Source organism: Elaeis guineensis, chromosome 1 (assembly GCF_000442705.2).
Source record: "Elaeis guineensis isolate ETL-2024a chromosome 1, EG11, whole genome shotgun sequence".
NCBI classification, from domain to species: domain Eukaryota; kingdom Viridiplantae; phylum Streptophyta; class Magnoliopsida; order Arecales; family Arecaceae; genus Elaeis; species Elaeis guineensis.
The window spans coordinates 10,307,624-10,332,623 of record NC_025993.2 but is presented as its reverse complement, the minus strand read 5'-3'; the positions used below and the strand labels follow the sequence as shown (position 1 = coordinate 10,332,623).

Below are 25,000 nucleotides of genomic sequence, written 5' to 3'. Positions count from 1 at the left end.
TTGAAATCATATTCCTTTTCTCAACCATTTCAAGAGCTCAAAATAACTCATTTCTAAAATGTTTTGCAATATTATTTTTAGTATTTTTCTTTTTTTAATTGTGTTTCCGTCATCATGCTACTTGGAAGATGTTAATCTAATACAAGAATATTCATTATGTTATCTTTCTGCCTTTATGAGGTTTAGTTGCATTTTATTCAACTGTTCCTTGATGCCTCCATACCCACTCTCCTAGACATTACCCCATTTTCTTAGTTTCTTGGGATTCTTTTGACCATTTGCTTCCTATCTAATATGACCTTTGTAATATTTATGGAAAGTCTGTGGGTCCTAGAAATGTTTATTGTCAAAATTTTCTGGTGAATTGGTTTATAGTGCAGATGCACTCCTTTTTAGAGAAGTAGCTCCATTACCCTCATTATTCAAGATCCTAAACTGATCCTTTTCACCAAACAAACACTAGGCCTTGTTTGAAGGCCTAGATGGGTCGATCAAGTCTGCTCATTCAACTTGTCACCTACAAACAATTGCATTTGGGTTGAAAACCCATGATTTGTAAAACCTACTTGACTTGTTGACCTCAGCAGTTTGATTATTTGAACTGCTTGGGTTAGGCAAAAATTGTAGTTGATTCTAAGAGAAGATGTTACTAAAGAGAAAGAAAATCTTATATGTTATGATGCCTCAATCCCTTTACCTGAATTGCTGCTCCGTTGCTAACTGGTATAGATTCGTAATTCTTAGGAAGATTTTGTAGTGGCTGCATTATTGTAGATAGAAATGTCAGCTACTAAGCTGGGATAGTTGGATTTGACCCATTTACTTGTCTAATGTTGACAACAGAGGAAGACAACAGAATTTAATCACTAGATCAAGGGGTTATTGGTGACTAGCTAAAGTATGCTAGTTAGATTATGGTGGTAGGATTATTGGATTATGCATGGACAATGTTGAGGTGGTTGGATTGGTGATGGATGATCAATCTAAGAGTTGGATCCAATGATGGAATATCCTTAGTTGGCTATTTAGTTGGATGTGTTTTAACATGGCTTGATTTGACGGAGGGTGGATATAAAGGATGAGAAGGGAGAGGAAGAGAGAAGGGGAGAGAGTAGAGAAGAGGGGAGGGTGTGGGAGAGATATGCGAGGAACTGAGAGAGTACAGTGGAGGAGAGGAGATAAGAAAGAGCTGGAGGAGAGGTATAGAAGACAGGCATGGAACTGAGGTGGAGGAAAAATTGGGACAAGCTTAAGGCACTGAATGGGGATTAGAGTATACGAATTTTTATAAAAAATTGTGTTATACATTGTAAATATATAATATTAAAATGCATAAGATATAATATTCTAAGTCGATAAGTTGGAATCTTCAACCTGAACTTGACTTGATTCTCTTGTGGTCAAGTTTGCTGGACCTGTAGATGTCCTGTAAAGCAAATGGGTCAGGTTAAATAGGTTAGTTAGGGGTATGTAATGGGGATCAGTTATAAATTTATAATTGCTCTTATAATGAAGTCCAAGATTATTGAGGGGGAGATGGAGGAGGTGAAGGAAACGGAGATCAGGCTAGAGGGCAGCAAAGGAGGGGGAATCTAGGCTAAGGGTTTGTGAAGGAGGAGAAGTGGATGAAAATCTGTGGATTTTTGGTCAAGTATGACAGTGTTCATCATGACGACAAGGGTGCAATAATGGTGAAGAGGAGAGGGATAGTGATCTTCAAATCATTGACAACAATTCATGACAATGGTGAAGGTGGTGAAGCAAGATAATATTGGGATGCCTTGGGAAGGGGATGAGGAGGGGAAGGGCTGGAGGTGAACGTGATCGCCAGAGGACGAGAGAAGGGAAAGTGAGGCTAATGGAGAGAGATCTTTGGTATGCCTTGGGAAGGAGATGTGGAGGGAAGGGTTGGAGGTGAAGGCAGTGGTTGGAGAATGAGAGAATTGAAAGTGTGGTGTATGAGAGGCTGGTGGCTACTTAGAAGTTTTGAATTCTTTTAATATATGTGGTCGCTGGACTTACTCTGAATCTAGAATGGTGGACTAAAACATAACAGTTAGTTATCAAATTGGTAATATATTTACACTTGTATTAATATTATTTGCTCAAATAGATACAATATTTATGTATTATTTTAATTTATAGCAGTATATAATATGTATGATACTATAAAATGGATTTCAGGCTATCCAAGCTGAAATTAGATGAACCTGACCTAGCTTGGCTTGCTTAGAGATCTGGCTTGAGCTTAGCTTATTCACTAGTCAAATGAGGCAAAAACAAGCAGGCTCAAATATCTCATTTGTCTGACAATCCTCCTTCCATCCACCTCTATAGCATCCTAGCTTTCTTCCACAACTTTCTCACTATTTTGATGCTCCTCCCCCTACTCCCCTTCCTCTCCTCCGTCCTCTTGTCAAGATCCAGTTTGATCTCTGCTGCAACCTTCATTTTCTTTCTATCTAGCCATAGAACTGCCTCCACATCCTCCCTACCCATCTCTCTCTCTCTCTCTCTCTCTCTCTCTCTCTCTACCACTACGAGGATGAGTTCCAATCCCACCCCCGCCCTCTATGGTTGGTAAATGTTCCCAGCTCTAGACCTTGTTGTATATGCCTCAAACTCGGTGAGGTTCTCAAAGTGGTGGGTGGGTGAGAAACTAGGAAAGTTCTTGAAGGCATTGAGTGTATTCTAGGAAGGGGGAACAGTCCATTTCAGGCATGGCTGCCCTATGGTTGAACCAGTGATGTGTGACAGACACTAAAATGGGTCAGTGCCTGTGCCCTGTTTTAAAGGACCAATTTTGACTTTCAAGATTGCTGGATTTATAAATTAATCATATATTGATCAACTATCGCCAATAATACAAGGCTGTTGACTAACCTAGTTCTGTTCAATTGAAAAATAACTTTACAACATTTTATAAAGCTATAAAGTATATGGCCTCTACTTCAATATGCTTTTGAATTAATTTGATCTATGAGTTGCTGTGATCTTTCAGTTCTCCTGGATTCTTTTTTTTTTTTCTTTGGTTGTACATTATTCTCTTTTCATTTGAAAACACTTTTACTTGCTCATAACAAAAGTTGACTTGAATCTGATGCCTTTTTATGGATTTTCAGCATTGGTGCTTTTTATTGGATGGATCGAGCTTGTCAACCCATGCCTATAGGTGGCAGTAAAAGGTAAATATGCTTAAAGCTGTATTTGTATGAACTTGTAATATTCATGCCATCCTTTGCAATGTTCTCTTGTGAAAATTTCCCTGCCAGTTTAAGGTTGTAGTGAAAGTGTACAAAAGTAGCAATCTCTTGGATCACCGAAATGTCTGTGCATGCCTGAGATTCAGAAATATGTTTACCAATATAAATAACACAGATGGTTGTGGTTGGACTTGCCTGTGAACTGTGAAATCCGATTGTCTAAAGAAAACACCCGGTTCCTTTCCCCCTTAATGTTTTATAATTACACCATCCAGTTAATTTTTGAGTAAGATGCTGCATGTCTCTCTGGTACTTTGCAATTATATACAAACTTTACATTTATTTGTTCATTAACATTGTTGGATAACATTTTTCTTATAGCCTGCCTACAGACTTATAATTTTGTGGATGTATCCTTTTTATTAAGTTATATAGATATACCCCTTGATATAGAAACTAGTGATCTTAGCATTGAACTTGTAAGATAGTATCGCATGAAACCTCAAAACAAACTTGTATTAAAAGAGAACCCTCATATTTAGCAATCTATAGATATATTTATGGGCGGAAGTGGGGTTAGGATGTCTAGTTTGAGCATGAGGTAATACAACTTGATTTATTTGTTTATTTGGCTCTAGGGTGTGCATTGAACCTGTATAAAATTTACATGATATGCATAATGTGAGACTCTTATTCTCCCATTTGAATCCCTAGCAACTTTGTTTTTGGCTGTTGGTCTTCCAATATCAATTGTCATGCAGGAAGAATGTATCCCTTCAAAGTTTGGCAGAAGCTGTTGTTCAAGAGATCTGCAAGCTCTTACAAATGCAACCTGTGTTGGTTTTAGCTACAAAAGCAACAATTTTTGGAGCTGGAACCTCAGGAAATGATGCACAGAGGTTAGCTCATGATGTAAATTTGCCCATTTTGAGGTCCACTTCTAGTACTAGGTAAAAACAGCGCAACTTACTGAGCATATTCCTTTAACACATACTGATCCAAGATTTAGAAACAACACTTAATAGGTTTTTTAATTAAATATAATTTTTTTTGGAAAAAGATTGAGTCTGACGTGTGCAAGGTGCTGGCACTGGCATAGCATAAGCTGGCACTTGTAGTGTTGATATTGATTATTTTCCCTTTTTGCTTTAACCAATATATATCAATCTGCTCCTATGGCCTTGGATATATGCTCTATTTGTATGGTAGGCTGAACAAAATGTTGGGATGCAATTTCAGAATTAAACAGCAAAACGTATTGGAACATAAGCTATATATGTTTAATGTGTTGTGTATTATGGAAGAACTTTACCATTCAAGGATCTAGTGTTAACCAGTTTTTGATCTGCATGATATGTTTCAGTTGAGATGTGTTCCGACTTAGTCATTTTTTGTGTCCTAGTGTTTAAAAGTGGTGTCGCAAGGATATTTGACTTCTTTACATGCTTTTTGATTTTGAACTGGTTAATTTGACTGCCAAAGCATATAAATCAGCCCATTAACATACCATATACCATTCTATTCCCGATTTTAACATTTGAAAATGTCAATTCAGTGAGCAAAAGTTCATAAGGTAGGACATGAATTTTGAAACTAAATCTTGCTTAAGATAATTTTACAGTCCATGCATGTTATATCTTTACACTAGTTTCTACTTAAGAAAATAAGATTTTGAAAAATCTAACAGAGTAGTTATTATTACCTAACAAATTTCATGCAATCTATGAGAACTCAGTTGCTGATATTAAACATATCATGAATATCAGATTAGCTTACCCCAATAGGAAAGGTTTTCATGAGAATTGGTCCAAGGTTTGCTGTACCAGTCGATAGTGTACCATATTGTATCATACTAAACCAGTATGAGGTCTCGTACTGTACCAATACTTGGTATGCCTCATCATTTGGTACTATATCGCATATCGTTACTATAAGAGGATGGTACAGATATGGGGTCCAGTACTGAGATGGCAATTCTTGATTGGATCTTTTCTTTTCCATTGATAGTACGATGTCTTTTGTCAATTCACCTAAGGCTGCACCATTTTTTTCATTCCTTCTCCTTTGTGTACTGATGTGATTTGCATTTTTTTTTTCCAATTGTGTGTCAAAACATTTAGTTTTGGCATCACTCAGCCTCGTTATAATATGAAGTATCCCCATTTTCTTCCTTTTTATAAGTCAATTGTGTTACAGGAGTTTGCATCTTTGTCTGATTTCTTTCGAAAATTTTCAGAACAAGCAAAAGAAATTGTTTCAGAATGGAACTGGGATATTAGCTTTCTCCTGAATTTATGTCTTATGTATTGTATGAAGACCAAAAGACATCTTTGTCATGCTTCATGAATTCTAGTTAATAACAAGATATATGACAGAGAAATCTTTCTGTAAGCATCTCTGTAATTATTAACATGCTTTATTTTAGTGGCCCATTTTCATCATTGCTGAAAGGATTTCCCATTTATATCATCTCTTATTATTGTGTAAAATGGTTATATCTTAGTTTCTTGCTCTCAAAATCATTCATTTTTTTTTTCTTTTTTCAAATTGAAGTTTTGTATGCCACTTCATGCATGTGGATGTATCTTGTTGATTCTTATCAACATTATGACTTGTTAAAGTAAATTCCGGATCAACATATCAACATGTTCACCTGCTAGCACAATGCTATTAAAGCACTATGCTGATGCATTGGCTGCTAACTTCTATGATATTTCAAGCAAGGTTTGCCATCTTGGTACTGGGCCCTGTACTAGTACCATCCTATAATGGTGTTAGTATGTGGTGTAATATAAGATGGTGAGGCATACCGAGTGTCCGCATAGTATGAGACTGCATACCGGTTTGGTGCTGGTATGATACCGACCGGTAAAGCAAACCTTGATTTTAAGTGAAGCTAAAGTAACAAGTTATGGAAAAATTAATGTTGTGCATGATCTTAGAGTAGCTCATGCTAGTATGTACCACTATAGGAAACCAGTACCTCACTGCATTGAAATTCCAGAAAGAAAGATTGCCGTCACTTAATTTTATGAATTGGAGATATTCGATATTTCTTAGTAAGCTTTGATGAATTGGGTCGCTAATTTTGATATTCCTAATTTATATGCAATAGGGCATTTGGAAAATGGTGTTCAGAGGGGAAAATGGACTCGAGAACTTCAAGTAGGGAAGGGGAAAAGCTCATGTACCGTGAATACATGCCTTCATCATGGCAGGTTCACAGTTTACTATGCTCATTTATTCTGTGTTTATACAAGTCAGCTTTTGTTTATAAAAAAACACATACTCAAGAGGAATCCCAAATTTTGCTTATAATCTTTTACATTTAGAAATAATTTAGAGGGACTGGGAAAATTTTTAATCATTGGCAAAGCTTCTATCAGCATAATTTAAGGTTTTGTAATATAAATCAATGTAAGAGATCAGATGAATGACGATAGCTTTGCTGGATGAATTCAAATATGCTCATTCTAGTATCTTGCTGTCGTGAACATATAATAAGTGGTTGTACATGCATGAATGAGAAATAGTAAACTTTGTTATGTTTTTTTGCAGTCATTTGTTACGCACAGGGTACACTTGCAAGCTTTAGGTTTGTAAACACTCTTTCTGAAGCAGATAAAAGTGTTTCTTGATGGCAAAGGTCTGATACTTAGTATTGTTATATTTCTTTTGTATATGACTTGATCTGCTAACTGTCCATGCAGATGAAATTATATCTGGTGGGGAATATGGAACACTTCTTACGTATGCATCTCAATGGGTGCAGCCTCCATTGAATATAAAGGATAAATTTGCCATTAGAGATGTGAGGATTCCTTTGATTGTTTGTCACAGATGAAAATAATACATTCCTCTTTTTTGAGTTAAGCTGCATAGTCACAGATGTAACTTAGCTTTTTGCTTTCTTTATTTATTTACTTTTTCTCCATTACAGGACGGTATCTTCTTGATAACATGAAGCTACTTTGTGAGAATGTGCAACTAAGTTCTATTATTTGCTGCTTGACCTCGGATTTGTACAGGTTAGTGTATAATATTAAATAAATGATTGTGAGATGTACGATCAGGTATTCAGGTTGCATCAAGTCCTTACACTTTCATTAGTTTCGTGTCTCTTAAAATTATAAATGCACATACAGCAACCCAGATTTTAATCAAACAATATATTATGCAAATATTAATTACATAATTTTGATTTTAAGGACATTTTGGTCAAAATAATTTTCTAAATTGAAATGTCTTTGGCATTCATTCTTTCATGGTCTTCACAAGGATCCATATAGTCCGCTGACAGAGAATAGTTTTTCTAAACATGATGTCAGATTGGAACCCAACATGGGGAATTTTGGCAAAAACCGCTCATGTCAGCGGCATGCATCTCATGTGAGTGGCAGAACAAAGTGCAAAATGTGCATCTCGAGGCACACTGTGGCTATGTAGTTGCTGAAAGGACTTTTTAAGTCGTATAACAGGCTCATTACTGTGCGCCTGGGCATTTGTGTGCTAACATGATATGCAGTTTGGGTGTGAGTTGACTGGGTCATGTGAGTCTGCCATGTTCTAGGCACATATTGAGCCCACCCTTGATAACTGGGCATGAAATCTACCAAGCTGACAGGTGTCTTGGACACTTGTCTAGACTCTAGATCCATTGAACTGGGCCTTGCATCCTGCTGTCTGAATAGAAGTCCAGTAACTATACTATAGCTTAGCTTAAGTTGAGAGAGACCTGGCTTGAGGTCTGAGCCCATAATTGAGCAACAGCACTCTTTCCTATTTTATTCTCTTTCTTCATGATTATTGGTTAGTGGCATGCACATGAAAGGAACCATAGAACTAGGCATTCCTGTATCAGTCACGCTCCTCTTGGGAAGAGCAGATTCTAAGTTTGTTTAGGGTTCCCCAAATATTTGAAGATGGTTAATTTATTCCGGGGAACTTGATAAATATATTCCTGCTTTTATTTACACTACTCGTGCTTGTCCCTTAAACAAGGAGAGAAGAAAAAGAACTTAACTAAGATGGGCGTATGTATCAAAGGAGTAAATATATTTACAAAACTGCCTGAACACTTATCACTTATCAAAAGAGGAAATTCACTACTCCGGACCCTTGAAAATTACAGTGGTTGAATGTCACAATGGGGAGTTTGCTTTATGATGGCGTGAGAGATTAATTCTCGGTCATTTTGGCAGGTCTTATTGTGCATCTTATTTTGGGCCTCGCATCCATGTGCTCAACAGGTATATAGCTCTCTTTGCATATAGTTTGGGGCACTTCATTGAAGAAAGTTGATAGCCTGACATTCTATGCATGTTCGGTTCCTTAGACTACTGGCTCCACAAGTGATCGCTGCATTCTTTTACGCTGTCTTTCCTAAGGGGAAATCTTGTTTAAATTTTAGCTGGGGCGAGTACAAAATTGCTGGGACCTAAAGGTTGTTCTCAGATTTTGAAGAAAACCATTGCTTAGTCTTAACAGGCGTATGCTTGTTAAACATGATTTAAAGGAAAGAAGAGAAGTTGGATCTTATTAAATTAATACCACGATCAAATTATGTTTCTTCTATAGTTCTACTATCCTATGCTGATCAAGTTACCAGAGCGAAAACTTAAAAAGAAAGAACTTGATAAAAACTGTCAGTGGTTCTCATTTTCCATAATGATTTGGGTACATTACACCTGGGGATTTGATGAAGATTAATGAAGATTAATTGATCATAAAATGCTCTAACTTATGTTGCTGTGATTGTTGGTAATTAGGTCATATTCTCTAGCATGCTTTCCACCCATGAGATCGCAGTGACTGCATGGCAAGCCCTGAGGAATTTGGCTTTATTTCCAGTAATTGATGCAGTGATACACTGAACTTTGCTGATGCATAGGTGGCCTCAGCATTAATGATGAGGGTTTCAAATTTTGTCTCAGGCTCAATTATGAACTATTCAGGCTGAAATATGCTATGATGTTCAACGAATGGGTATGGGCTTGTCCATTCATCTGATCATCCGTGAGCTTGTCAATAACAGAACAGATACGTTTGTTTTGGGCATTCTTTCATAAATAACAAAATCAATTGTCTATTACTTTTCTTGGCGCTTAACCAGCCAACAAAAAATGAACTTTAGAAGATATGATGATGTGAGAAAATCAGAGAGGATAATGATGATTCCAGTCATACTGCATACCACTATGAACATGATGGAATCAATAAGATGATACCATTGCTGCTGAATGTGAGGATATATTCTTTACTCTTGTTCTACCCATTTTTGTCTTTGTTAACTGGAAGTTATTTCATGATGTTCAAAAACTTGTGGCTTCACCACAGAAACAGGTCATACATATGAACATTGAGCCTCAACTGCGAATGTTTAGCCGTGTTGGGTTTGAGAGTTCGGGATAGCTGCAGGCTTCGTATTATGGTCGAGGGCTAAGTTTATTGATGGTTAGCATTGCAGGTTGCCTCTCAATTCAAGCATGACAAAGCTGGCAGGCTTAACAGGTCCTCTTTTGACTCATTTCTTATTCCTTTTTAATTTATCATCCTTCACCTCATTTTAGGCAAGTGATAATAGCCAAAGATGCATTAGCTAGCTTACTTTAATCCATTATAACTTGTAAGACCATGATCTATGATTTCTAGAAGGATTAGCAGACTTACATTTAAAGAGGAATTTAATATGAAAAGAGTATTCCAAAAATGTTAATAATAACCAAAGCCACATAGTTTCAAGAAAGGTGTGATATGCAAACAGATTAGGCATACCACCTTATAAGTATGTTTTCTCTTTTGTTGCAGAAGATATGCAAACAGGAACTGTTAACATTTGGATTCTCTTTCGTTTGGATAACACCGCTCGCTTGTGATATGCAAACAGATTAGGCACCTGAGATGGTAGGTTTGTTTAGGGTACAAAAAGATCCAAGACCTTTTGTTGTTTATAAACATAGACCGGCAAACTTAGGTTGAGATTGTGCCAACCACAACCAAAAAAGTTAGGCAGTATGGTCTATGTTGCCCCTAGCTGGTCTTAACACATCCAAATTGACTGCATTTGAGGTGTGACCATTGAATTTGGCCTTTCTGATCTACCTGACAATTTGGTACATGGTGTGGTCAACCAAGACACCCTGGCCATCATAGAAAGAAAAATGTTATCAGTCACTACCAATTAAGCATTATGAAATTTATTTGAGTTTGGTGGCTGTGCCAATCAAAGACTAGAATTTTTTTTTGTTTGTTTTTTTAAGAGAGAAAAAAGGCCAAAGAATATACAGAGAGATAACCAATGGGCACCCTGCCTTGAAATTTCTATTTTTCTAAATCCATCACCTCCGGATCCTCAAGTTGTATAATTGGATTCCTTATGTTGGATCTCCTCATTTTATAGACAACCTCTAAATCCATCACCTTCGGATCCTCTAGTTGTATAATTGGATTCTTTATGCCGGATCTCCTCATTTATTTATGAGAAATTCTTTGTGCATCACCGCAGAATAGAACATTCGACGTGGAGTGCATCGCTTTCTCTGATTGGACCACGTAACCATTGCTTCTCGATGCATATTTAATATTTGTAGGTTTGTGTTTTTGTTTAAAAAAATTATGTGATGAAAATATCCTTTATAATTTTCTGATATCTTGTATGACTTTCTATCATATGATTTTCTGTGAATATATATGACTTCCTGTCATGTGATTTCGTGTGAATATATATGATTTTTTGTCAATATATATGACTTTTTGTGAATATATATATGTTCAAAAAAATCATATATATTTACAGGAAGTCATATATGTTCACAGAAAATCATATATATTTACAGAAAGTCATATATGTTCGTAAGAAGTCATAGAAAATTATATATATTCACAGGAATTTATAGGAAGTCATTCAAAGAATCAAGAAGTTATAAATGATTTTTTATGAAAGGATGTCATAATTTTGGTAGGGATATTTTTGTTATATAAATTTTTTAACGAAAATATGAATATGTAAGTATTAAATGTGCGTTGAAAAGCGGTGACTACGTGGTCCAATCGAAAGAAGTGATGTACTTTATGTCGGATTTTCTACACGGCAGGTGGTGCACAAAAAATTATTCTTTATTCATTGAAGGTTGTCAGAAGACAACCTGGGCACGGTGACTAACTCAAAATAAAAGCAACTAAAGCAGCATTAGAACTATAGAAGCAAAGGGGCGGGCTATAAACCCGGTATTGGGTAATTGAACGAATAGCTATTATATAATTAGATTGTGCTCGCCTAGATTCATATATTTTGTTAAATTGTTAAGAGTTCTATGGATTTGTCATGAGGTGGTACCCATATAAATATTTAGTAGCGTCACCTGGTGGATTTGTGTGGTTCAGTTTGATCCTCGGTGATATTTATGGAGGGAACATTGGCAGGTGATGCCGGAAAGCTCATAAACTTTCCTGAGGCACCATAAAAACACAATACTCAGGTGTCTCAGACGGAACAACAAACCAGAAAAGAAAAAAGAGAATTATTTATAATTTTTTTATTGATTAATAATTTAATTATAGATGCAAGATTGGATATTTGTAATAGAAGGGAGAACATGAACATCAACTTCTTTTCATTGCTAGCATCCCATGCATGGGGCTATGCATTCACCTCATTCGCAAGATATGCATTATTTTCTTGGAGCCACAACAGGCATTCATCCTTGAAGAAGGATTCGCCGCTCGAACCACATGCATGAGGAAGCAAGATATCCATTTCATCAACAATATGCAAGCTACTTCCTTGCAATATGGAGCAATTTAGACCCTAGAAAATCTATAGGAGCCAATATGCAGATATTCCCTTGTTTATAGTTTGATTCGGATTGCTTAGAATAAAAAAGATGTTTGTTTCGTAATCGAAATTGGAATGAAAATCGGAATGGTTTGGAATCAAAATAGTCAAATCTTTCAAAGCGCATGGTTCATTATTAGAATTGGAATGAAAGTTTGAATTTATAAAAGAAAGTAGGGATTGAATTCTATATAGATTGAGCCATTTTCATTCCACCCTGAAATCGAAATCGGAATGAGATTTTCAATCAAATGAGTGGAACGAGAGTTATCCGTTCTGATTTTAGATTTTCACTCTTTTCAACCAAACACTTTCAAAATTTCTAGAGTAGGACGACCCATGCACTCTTACGGGTATGGTTGGCCTAGTTGTTGCCTAATATTTTTTAATTTTTTGAACGGAGCAAAAATATTTTATCCACTATTTGTCTTTTATTTATTATTGCTCTACGAAGCCTACTTCTAAACGCTTGATCAAGGTGATTGTGATTGAGCGGTTGAGGCAACTGCTTCCATGACCAGGCACCAAACCCATCCCATCAACTCATTATTTCGCGAGCGGTATGCACACTTTTTTCAAGCCATTAGAATAGTACATTTGCGGCGGTCAATCTTGTGTACATAATTTTAAGATAAACATTAGGTCATTTCATTTTGAATTTTTCATGAGGTTTTGTATGTATGTTTGTATGCGCTGGTGCTTAAAACCCAATTTGACTGGTGGCTAAGCTGATGAGGAATAATGCTCCACTTGATTGGATTGAAGAAACATTGTACTATATTGGAGTTGATCTGCAATCATTAAAAAAAAAAAAAAAAAAAAAAAAAGTGTTAACATTTCTGGCTAGAGATACTTAAGTCAAGAAGAAATTTTAAGAAGAAATAGAAGGAATGAAAAAGAGATTGAAGAATTAGATTGTGGCATCTAGATTTTTCTCATACCTGGAAGGTCTCACATCCAAAATTTATAGAGGAGAGGGTGTAGATCTATGCGATTAGGATCGTGTGATTCGTGGATGAACAGTGATGCTCTTTCTTTATCTGTTGATCAGAATAGTTAAATATTTCTTTTTAGATACATCGAGATTGGACACTTCTGATTATGATATTCCTTTTATGATATGTTGGGATCATACCGAGCTATAATAGATTGTGTTGATTGTCCCGAGATGATGGATCATTGGTGTCGTGGGATACATGTTGTCGTGGGCTAAGCTGCCGTGTAAGATTTTAGGGATGAAAAATATGAGCCATATCAGTTTGCATATATATATATATATATATATATATATATAATTTAAAATTGATCCTTATATATATATAGATAGAAAATTTAAAATTGATCCTCTGGGTTTTGACCACCACCTAAAATTTCGTTGGCACTCCCCTGTTGACATGAGTAACCTGTCCACATCTTACTCACGCTTAAAAGTCACATCAAGCTCCAAATATAAAGGTCTAACCATAACTGCTCAAAAGACTAACCGTGAAATGGTGTCACCAAAAAAAGCGGCTGTGAATTGGTCCAACACTTGCATGTAACACGGCAATTTAATCCCAAAAGCTAATTTGTAGACTTTTTCCCAAACTTCCATGCAGGCAGATGCTGTGAACCTTCCTCCAGCAATGTCACGATGTGAATGAAGTTGACTCGAATTAATATTGTTGTTTCCCTCGGATCTTTTCTTTACGGATGCTATAAATGACTTGTTGGAAAAAATAATTTTCATGTACGAACGTACCGTGGTTGAGGTTTTCCTCAGGCTGTTGGGAGAAAATAGGCAATAAGACACCTGAATTAACCATTACCTCCATCAACTGCAGTAAAAACCTGGTTTGGTGCTTGATCCAAATATGCACTGCATCCGCATAGGTACGATTGCAAATGGGCCGGATGGCTCAATGATTGTTATAGCCCAAATCTAATCTATATTCTAGGACTAAAATCAAATTGGATATAAATTAAATATTAATATATTTATATTTATTTTATTTGATGGATACAAATATGGATATGGATATTATGCAGATGCAAAAATTTATATTCATATTTATTTTAAATAGATACGATGGATATTGAAAGTATGGATATAATTATGAATATAACTATGATAATTGAACTTTATAACTATAAAATCAAAAATATTACTATATAAATGATAAATCAAGTTAATAACATATTTATATAATTATATATTTTTTTAAAAAATTAATAAGTATTATATAAAATTATATAGAGTTACATGTAGATTTGGATATCGGATATGGATCAGATAATTGTCTATCCATATTTATATCTATTTTTTTTAGATAGATATGGATACGGATATTAGTCGGATCCTTGAATTTTTGTCTATATCCAGATTAATTTGGATATGAAATCAGATTCAGATGAATAATATCTATATCACTTTCACTCATATTATATTCGAATTGGATTAAAATTGAATTAGATTGGAATTCTGTTTTTAATTCTATTTTTTGATCAAACAAAGTTCAAATACAGATCATAATAAACATGTACAAGTTGCCCATCTAATCGTATCCTAAGCATATTATGTAAATTATCAATAAACAATAGGTAGATGTGATCCATAACCTTAAGGATTTGATATAAATAATACAAATTGATGATTTATATTTTTATATATATTAGTCTCAAGCCAATTTGAGTTGATTTAAATAAACATTAAAAAAAAATTCGTGGTTCAAATCCATTGGATATTCAACACAGGCAAGATTTTTCAGTCCAATCTAATTTAAACAACTTCGTGTTAGATTTGGACATGATTGTTGAGTTGTTTTCCAACAACTAATAGCCAGCCCATGCATCCTAATATTCTAGTAGCCTTGCTGCAATCTCTTAGTAGATTTTGATATAAAAATGCTATACCTCAGTTAGAAGGAACATAGAAAATATAGGTATCCTGCCATGGACAAAAATTACTTTGTTGTCATCGCTCATTGATTCGTTCAAAGTGCTAATCCAAATCATTCTTATTTCATAATGATGTCACAATTTTAAGCCTTTCATATTTCATAATGATGTCACATAGAAAAAAAAAAAAACAATATATTGGCATAAAACTGGCTCACATAGCATGTTCACTGTTTTCATTTTGATTGTGGGATATATTTAAGATATTTCCAATCAAATTATTTGAAAGCATAGGAGCTAGAATAGCAGTGGTCCATCGTATGAACAACTTTCTTAGATACCAAAGCTCTTCCTTCAAAGATACCAGCACGCATTCTCATGCAATTGGCCATATGCCCGAATCTCCAGGGTCCAAGCTTGGCTACGTGTTGTGTGGGCTGGTGTGGAAGGTATGGTAGACTAGTAATGCCTTCAACGGAAGTTTAATTATGCTTCCTATGGGTCAGACTTTTACCAATTGGTGGCCGTGATAAGTACGGGCGTTCACCAAAGCTGCACGGATAATTAAACACCGTCATGCTCTCGTCACCTTCCTGTATTAGCTGTTGAAAAATCTTTAAAAAAAACCTGAGATATTCTCATAGATGTGGTTAATTAGCACTCATCCAACATAGAAATTTTAACTTTGTCCTCACAACATCACTTTCTTAAAGTCAAATGCTTAGGCCTTAGATCCGCCGAACAAGGCAGGATCGCCTGCAAGGTTTCTAATACATCACCATGTTCTTGTCGCTCGTCTGTATGAGCCGTTGAAAAATCTTAAAAAAAACTTGAGATAATAGTACATGTAGTTAATTAGCACTCATTTAACAAGGAAGTTTTATATTGTCCTCGCAACATCGTCACTTCCTTCAGGTCAAATGCTTGGGAATTGGATCCGCCAAACAATGTACGATTCTTCCGTGGAATCTTTTCCTGGTAGGATTGCTGAGCCCGCAAGCATGGGATATGAATGCAGTTCGTTGAGCGATGGTGTCCAAGAGAATATTCCATGGTCCTAATTTATGTGGCCTATGTAATCTACTGAAGAATCCATGCATGTGGACCTATCTTAAAAAAGCACTTATCCTTGTCTTACACGAATGTATTTATATTTTTATACTTCATACTTCAGTAATGTATGTATTGTGCGACATTTTTATGCAGTTTTAGTGGTTGGTACATGCATGCTGGTGATGTTCACTTTCTATTGCTTCCTAATGTATCTTGGAGGCAACTCAAATTTTTAATAGCCTTAAGGATCAGTATAAAAATTTAATTTCAACTGCATTCTAATTGATGCTAATAAGATGATGTGTCTATAATATGTTTTAAAAGGAAGCCTAACATCAAATAGAAAATTTTGCGCCAAATTAACATCTTCAAAGCTAAACCAGTTACTGAATGAGTTTGGCTTTGAATTTGATTGTGCACTTTCTACTGATGAAGCAAAGTTCAAATCACTGCTCCATTGTTATTGTACTTTTGATCTAAATGTTGTATACTGGTACTTACAACTAGAAGGAGGAAAATAGGGTCCAAGACTATAGATGGAACCAGTGCCCACGCCCCAGTAAATAGACTAGTCATTTAGGACTCGTTTGATTAGCAGGAAGAATATTTTCTTATTAGAATATTCTTTCTGGCAAGTTGATTCATAGGAATACGATATCTAAAAAATAAATTGTTATGTTTGGTTGACAATAAAAAAGTGACACATTCTAAAATAATTTATATTTGATTGAATATCTATTTTTTTAGAAAAACTGTGTAAATATCTATTATATGCTTAATAAAAAAAAATTATCTTTTCTATTCATGCTATTGCGATCAAGGGCTTATGGCCAGGCAGGTTGATCTCCATCCTGCATATGTGAGGTATTATCTGCTTCAGTTTCTAACCGTTATGATATGGGACCTTATGATTTCGCTTTTCAAAAGGTGTCTCATGGAGGAGAGACTGTCCTATTCCATATAAGTTAGAGTTTTTCTTGACTCACAACCAATATGGAATTAATAATGCTTTCTTTTCTATACCATAATATAGCCCCCTCAATCAAAAGGGACTCTAGGCAAGGTTACGAGAGGTGCATCACAGTCCATTGGAGGTACATCGACTCTTTCTCTAGCATCAATATTACGGTCAAGAGCTCGTAACTCAGATGGATCAGTTTCTGCTCCTACGTATGTGAAGTATTCTCAGCTTCAGCTTCTGATCACTATGGCACATGATCTCATGATTTTGTTCTTTAAAGTTCACCTCGTGGAAGAAAGAAAGTCTCATTCCATATAAGTTAAGAGTGTCTCTTGACTCACAACTAATGTAGGACTAATGATGTCTTCTCTTCTATACTACAATATATATATATTTTTTGAAAAAAAAGAACCTTAATTTTTACTCATAGAAAAGTAAAAAACTCATATCTCACATAAATTTTTCATGAAACATAAGAATTTTATTTTCATAAAAATATCACTTTCCTATCTTTTTATCTCAAAAACTCTAATTAAAGAAGAGAGATTTTTTTTTTTTTAGTCCAGCATACTTTTTTGTCCTCTCCCTACAAACCAAATATGTCCTTAGAAGATTGTTAACTAATATCTTTATCTTTTGAGGGTTTTCTTTTGCAAGCACTTAAATTTTGAGCAATCACATAATACCTACATTTTTTCCCCACCATGACGAACACAGACATATCATCCTCGATCATCTCCATCCGGTTAAAAGAAGTCGTCGTTGGACTTGAAACATACGGACGGCATGGAAACTTGGACGATTCTCTCTTCCATTCAAAAATTTCTAAGCACGTGCGGATCCCAAAAGTCATAGTGTGAATCCTTCGTTCAATTTCAAGACAGTTCAAAGCTATAGCGTGGGAAAGACCGGAAGATTAATGATGAGGATTAAATGCATGAAAGCTTCAAAAAGGTGCAAGGACATATACCACAAAAAATAAAAAAATAAAAAAAAATAAAACACAAGAAATTAACAAATTTTGGACTTCATAATGGTGAGAGGAAAAGTTCTTCGATTGGACTATAAATCGAATCTTTGACCCGTGTGAAATGTGAATCTTGGAGTTACACTCATCATCATTTTTTTTTTTTTTTTTGGAAGCCGCATTCAACCTAACCTGTTTCAACAGTGGAGAATTAAGTTAAGTTAGAAAAATCCACTTTTTTTTTTGGGCTAGAGTTTTTTTTTTTTTTGGTAGAGCGAAAAGTCTACTTCCTACTAATCTATCTACTTGTCAATTTGGAAGTCGTTAATTATAACCAAAAGAAAAAAAAATTTGGTGTCGTTAATTCATAATTTGCAGCTGAATTTCAAAATCATTATGAATTGGGTAAGGAAAATCTACCCGTTAATTTCCACACATAATTTGCACTTAATCTGCTTCACCAACCTCCACTCGTATTAAAAAAAAAAAAAAAAAATCTGGCCCACCAATCACCTTAAAACTACCAACCTAAGCGGCGTAGACCTTGGAAAGCCGTACAAGTTATACAAAGTCTCCGATGAAAACAAAGTATCTTCTGCATCGAAACAACAAAGCAAATTCAAATATATACTAATAATAAAGCCTCAAAATTCCAGTGCGAATTCCAAAGCCACACATAGAATCTTCAGTCCGTATCCCTCCACTTGGCTAATTCCACCCCGCCACTCCTATATATATATATAATATATATACACCCATACTGCTCCCAACTCCACCTCCTCCAACCTCTCTCTCACCTCCCTTCGCTCCGAGCAGCGACCCTGCAGCCATGTCGGCGGCCGCCCCCGACTGGCTGAACAAAGGGGACAACTCATGGCAGCTCATCTGCGCCACCCTGGTGGGCCTCCAGAGCATCCCGGGCCTCGTAATCCTCTACGGCAGCATCGTCAAGAAGAAATGGGCCGTGAATTCCGCCTTCATGGCCCTCTACGCCTTCGCCGCCGTCTGGATCTGCTGGGTCTCCTGGGCCTACAACATGTCCTTCGGCGACCAGCTCTTCCCCATCTGGGGTAAAGCCAAGCCCGCCCTCGGCCAGAAGTTCCTCATCAAACAAGCCCAGCTCCCGGCGACCGAGCACGACTACCACAACGGAACCGTCGAGACCCCCATGGCCTCGCCCTTCTTTCCCATGGCCTCCATGGTCTACTTCCACTGCGTCTTCGCCGCCATCTCCGTCATCCTCCTCGGCGGCTCCCTCCTCGCCCGTATGAACATCTTGGCTTGGATGGCCTTCGTTCCCTTGTGGTTGACCTTCAGCTACACCGTCGGCGCCTTCTCCCTCTGGGGCGGCGGCTTCCTCTTCCAGTGGGGTGTCATGGACTACGCCGGCGGCTACGTCATCCACGTCTCCGCCGGGTTCGCTGGACTCACTGCCGCCTACTGGGTCGGTCCCGTTCGAAGAAATTAATTTGTACGTGTGGTTGTTGGTTCATTTATGCTTGGATTTTGTTGATTTTGTTGTTGGTTTGGTGTAGGTTGGGCCGAGGGCGGCGAAGGACAGAGAGAGGTTCCCGCCGAACAATGTGCTGCTGACGCTGACCGGAGCGGGGCTGCTGTGGATGGGGTGGACGGGGTTCAACGGCGGGGACCCCTTCGCGGCCAACGCCGTGGCGTCGATGGCGGTGTTGAACACCCACATCTGCACTGCGATGAGCATCCTTGTGTGGACGTGCCTCGACGTGATATTCTTCGGGAAGCCTTCGGTGATCGGAGCGGTGCAAGGCATGATCACTGGTCTTGTTTGCATTACCCCTGCTGCAGGTAATAAAATGAAACATTTCAGCTCATCATAGATGCATACATACATACATACATACATATTTATATGTATGTATGTATAGAGAGAGAGAGAGAGATTGGATAAAATATTTAATAATGAACCGAAAAGATGTACCCTAAAATTCTAAAATGTTGAATCCATATAAGATGCAATTCAGTAAGCTGTACTATTAATTATTCTATAAATATAAAAAAAAAATTAAGAGAGAATGATGCCGCTGGTAATTTAGAAGAAGAGGATAAAATCTGATTTTAGTAGATAGTGGATCAGACTAACATAATTTTAGAAGTCTCCTTCCAAATAGTTTTTCTTCTGGTCTGGCTGTTAATTTTTGACCAACATAATTAGAAGATGGACCCGGCCATAAAGAGTACCAAGCAGAATCTCCATCAAGAGCACCGAATCTCTCTTATATATATATTTTTTTGACTTCAAAGAGAGGAATTCATACACCTTCCTTCCACCTCCTGAGCTTTCCATTAATTGTTCTTGCCAACCGTCACCTTGTTAGCAAGTCAAAGTCAATAGTCTGAAGTTTCCAGGTGAATGGTCAGCACTTGGAAATCTGCACGGTCGGTAGCAGAGCTGTCCTTTGTGTCTATTAGTCTTTTTTAAAAAAATATTTAGTTTCAATTAGATGCTTATACCATAAATACCTAAATAATAACTATTAAAAATATTTATTTTAAATTTCAACTTATACTTCAAGAGTTTTAAAGAGGTAAGGAATTTTTAATCACCAAAAAAAAAAAGAAAAAAAAAGGTAAGGAATTTTTCAACATAGATAATTAAAGCAATATAGGTCAAGGCCGAATTTTAATTATTTTATGGTAAAAGGGATCATTTTCGTAGCAAGATGTGTATGAAAGAAAGTAGTGTGCCATCATTTTTACTTCAACATTAAGCAAACTTTAATTTTTCTTTTTTTAATCTCTTCTTGAGAAAACAATTCTGCTTTGATGCTTGAGCAAGGCAATGAACGAGCACTTCTTTTGGTCGGTTTTTTGAATCAGTTCACCAAATGCCAGAGATTGTTTATTCCAAGGTTGGCAATGTTCAAAACTTGGTACAAATTTTAAGTACTCAACCAATATAACATTTTTTTTTAATATTACCTTTTAATGTAAGTAGTCTACACCTGTAATTATTTTAAAGATTGAAGCTAATGAGATATTTTTGATCGCACATGAAGACAGAACGGGATTGCTATACAATTGAAGACAGAAGAAAAAAACTCCTGCCGACAATCACAAAAAACATCAAAAGTTTATAGACTCTTTAATTTGATCAAGTATATAAAATTTTTTAGCTTATACGAGGAAATCCTAACAAATGTGGTCCAATCTTGCTTCTGAAGGCAGTTGGACTCTTAGTTTTTTTTCAGTTTCTTATCATCAAACTAAGTGGGCATATGTTCCAACCTAGCTAGGTAGCATGTTTTAATGATGTTATCTCTGTACAAATACTGTCAACTAAACACGGCGTTATTTCCTTGTTGCTTATTGGAGTCATCAGAATCCAAATTAATGACAATTTATGATAGTACTACTTAGGTAGTACCTAAAATTTACCCCAAACTAATCTCCCAAAATAAAAAGTTGATATTTTTCAGATAATTAGAAGCACAAATTCGATTTACACCCGTCCCTTGACAACTTTATCATGTTTCCACCTAAAGAACAGGAAGAGCAAAAGATCTCCTACTAATTTGTCTTTGACAAGTCCACCTTTGACTGCTCTTTTTATTGTTGGAAATTACACTGAATATAGAGCCGTGTTTTTTTTGAAGTGTGCTAAAGTATGAAAGGTAGACAACTTCGTGTTGTTTGACCGCTACTTTGTTTTCTTTCCTTTTCTTATCACAAAATTAGTCTGTTTTCTTGCGCAAGAAAATACAAAGCTAACTTTTTAACGTACCTTAGTACGGTAATACCACGAAATCAAACCCCTCCTCTTTCAATGTTCAAAACTGACCTCTGACCGAGCAAGGGTCAGGTTTCGTTTTTTTATGTTGTCCTTTTAGCTTTCTAGCTCTGGAGGTGAAAAAACAAGCTAGAGACTTTGATCTATCGTGTTACAAATGATATCAGCCACATCTAAGTCGTCATATTGACAAAATAATAATGATTGCTGTAGACCTGACCATCAGGTCAAGCTTCACACCAACTTGAGCATCCAACCATACACCACCAGGCAGTGGATTAGGAATGGATCAGATAGGTTATTATTCCTGCCTATATTGTATTTACCTGACGATCGAGCATGGTAGGTGGAATCTTGGGGTAGGGCAAGGCAAAATGAATTAAATGAAATGAGTTGGATAGGTCAAATAATATTACAAATTTTTTTTTTATATATATAAATTGTTATTATTATTATTATTATTATTATTATTATTATTATTTATTTTCAAGAGAAAATTTGTGAATATATATATATAGGTATGGATCAGATAGGCTATTATTCCTATCTATCTTATATTTACTAGACGATCGAGCATGGTAGATGGAGTCTCGGGTAGGGCAAGACAAAATGAATTAAATGAAATGAGTTGGATAGGTCAAATGATATTGCAAAGATTTATTTTTTTATATAAAATTGTTGTTGTTATTATTATTAATATTATTATTATTATTATTATTATTATTTTATTATTATTATTATTATTATTATTATTATGTACTTTGAAGAAAAAATTTGTGAATATATATATATATATTCAAATTGAAATTGGAGTAGATTTTATCATTATTTGTATCTGTCTGAAATTCATTGTGAGTCAGTTAAAACCTATCCTATCCAGATCTGGCCGAGTTGGATATCTGATAAGACTGAGTAAATTCCAACACTTATATGCCACCCATTGTGCCATGATGGAACCAAAGATGAGGTACAAAATGAGCCCCCAAAGAACTAATGAGTTTAAAGAGCTCCATTTGTTAAAAAAAAAAAATGATGATACTTTTTTGCAAAATTCTCTTTGCACGGTTAACAAAGGTTTTCCAAACCGTCTTCCTCTCTCTCCAGGGCTGGTCCAAGGGTGGGCAGCCATAGCCATGGGAGTCCTGGCCGGCAGCATCCCCTGGTTCACCATGATGGTCGTCCACAAGCGCTCGAAGCTCCTCCAGAACATCGACGACACCCTCGGCGTCTTCCACACCCACGCCGTCGCAGGATTCGTCGGCGGCCTCTCGACCGGTCTCTTCGCCGAGCCCACCCTCTGCTCCCTCTTCCTCCCCGTCACCAACTCCCGTGGTGGCTTCTACGGCAACCCCGGCGGTGTCCAGTTCCTCAAACAGATCGTCGGCGCTCTGTTCATCGCCGGGTGGAACATCGCCGTCACCACCATCATCTGTCTTGCCATCAAGTTTGTGATCCCGCTCCGCATGCCCGAGGAGCAGCTCCTCATCGGCGACGATGCGGTGCATGGAGAGGAGGCCTACGCTCTCTGGGGTGACGGGGAGAAGTATGACTCTACTAAGCATGGTGGGTGGTACTCCGATGACACCCAACACCATCAAGCTCCAAGTGGAGTCACGCAAGACGTTTAGGAGGGAAAAGGGCTTAATTTTAATGCAACTTGATTAAAAGGTTGTAACAATTACTTGGTCTTTACCTCTTCTTCTTCTTCTTCTTCTTCTTTTTGATGCTTCCGTTAGCTTTGTAATTGTATTGGTCTGTCTATGTGATTCGTTTGTCTGCATGGATTGGTTGCGTGTGAATATTGTGGGAAGGAGTAAAATGGATTCTTCCCATTTGAATTAGTTTTTGAGTTAATTGTTCACGTACTCGTGAAGGCAAATGTTTTATATAAAGCCAAAAAAAAAAAAAAAGAGGTTAAAGTGAATCAGACTTCATATGAACGCATTTCTTACTCGTCTACGTGTTCCCAAAAACACAATTCTTACTCCCTCTCTATGCATAGGTTTCTCATTGTTCCGGGTAGGCCCGAGTGGCCCAACTCTGCTTGTGTCCCATGATACAAGTATGTCATAATTTTTTATCTCATTCAAAATTTTAAACAAAAAAATAAAATTATGAACATATGTTGTTGAAAAATGATGGCTACGTAATCCAATCGAATGAGATGATATACTCTATGTCAGATTTTTTTATATTGCAGACGGTTAACAAAGAATTTTGCATTGTATTTTTTTTTTCTTTGTCCAAAAGCCTTAGTGGGTGCGAGGTGGGCATAAATGTTTTTAGGTTCGTTTTGGATTTGAAGATCCTGGAACAAAGTACATTGGGGTCCAATTTACTTCCAGACCAGCCAGGAATCGGACTTGGGCCAAGTATATTTAGGCCATTTTGTCGATCCGGCCTTAGGCTGGAATTGGAACATCTGGCCAAGCCCACCGGCCCACTGACACCTTTTAAATTTGCTACCAAAGGGGACATGTTCTTTGTTAATCCACCATCTCTGATCAATCCATTGTGTTTAAGCCATCAGTGATGGCATTAGCTCTTTTTCGTGTTATACGCATCGTTGCAGGCTAGACAGACTCTGAATTTGGCGCTTGTCTCGATTTAAGGGTTCATTTATTATATAAGTTGCTTAATGTATATTGTATCATCTTATTTGAATCCTTCATAATTCTTCCAAATTAATTTGGCCGTGTGGATCAGTTGTGATCTAGGGTTTTCAAAGAGAAATTATAAACTCTATTATATCCTTGTTGTGTATAAATAAGTTGGCCTGAGAATTATAAAAATAAAATGGAAGACCAATTTTTGCGATGTGGTACCGAGCGGAGGATATCGTCAGTTTTATCAATCCAAAAGTGCTGCATATGACATGAGGTTTAGTTTGATTTATTGAATTGATTAGCATGTAATTGGCATTTCTATTTGATCATCAACTATACTCTTAGAAGCTTAATTAAAAATATTAAGCTGGAATGCAGGCTTTGTGGTGAGTCCTGTGCCTTGATTCCTTGAAGAAATGTTTGGTTACTAACATGAGGAAAATATTTTTTTTGTTTTCTTAGGGTGCAAGCTTCAGGAGATTGCATTATTGCAACCTATCAGGTTTGGACTGACTTTTCCCAGAATAATACCTCCAGTTTGGATCTCAGCCGCATGAGCCCCATTATGGAATGAGTATGGGAGAGGTTGTCTCCATTCATGGTTTTAGACATAATGTCCATGATGAATTCATTATCATTGACCATGGCTCTTTTATATCATATTGTTATTTTCACATGCTTGATGGATATATGGGCTACCCTCATCAAGTGTTTGATCTACTTTCTGATATCTCATA

The 25,000-nt window shown here is 36.6% G+C and overlaps 2 protein-coding genes across 22 annotated transcripts in view; both read left to right on the top strand.

Moving 5' to 3' along the window:
- LOC105037939 (DNA repair protein XRCC2 homolog) overlaps positions 1 to 12,863 on the top strand; it is a 17,683-nt gene extending 4,820 nt beyond the window's left edge. Inside the window, exons 5-13 of one of the 21 annotated variants that reach the window (XM_073250545.1) lie at positions 3,123 to 3,185; positions 3,965 to 4,153; positions 6,319 to 6,421; positions 6,762 to 6,798; positions 6,914 to 7,014; positions 7,144 to 7,231; positions 9,337 to 9,444; positions 9,540 to 9,713; positions 11,896 to 12,863. In XM_073250545.1, the coding sequence (XP_073106646.1) occupies positions 3,123 to 3,185; positions 3,965 to 4,153; positions 6,319 to 6,421; positions 6,762 to 6,798; positions 6,914 to 7,014; positions 7,144 to 7,167 (517 nt within the window). In that variant the 3' untranslated portion in view covers positions 7,168 to 7,231; positions 9,337 to 9,444; positions 9,540 to 9,713; positions 11,896 to 12,863. The other 20 variants (XM_073250488.1, XM_073250426.1, XM_073250365.1 and 17 more) reach the window with 20 other exon arrangements.
- Positions 12,864 to 18,644: 5,781 nt separating this feature from the next.
- LOC105037182 (ammonium transporter 3 member 1-like) lies at positions 18,645 to 23,437 on the top strand. The gene is made up of 3 exons (XM_073250268.1): positions 18,645 to 19,338; positions 19,430 to 19,715; positions 22,762 to 23,437. The coding sequence occupies exons 1-3, from the start codon at positions 18,724 to 18,726 to the stop codon at positions 23,283 to 23,285; spliced, it is 1,425 nt and encodes a 474-aa protein (XP_073106369.1). The 5' UTR covers positions 18,645 to 18,723; the 3' UTR covers positions 23,286 to 23,437.
- Positions 23,438 to 25,000: the final 1,563 nt, after the last annotated feature.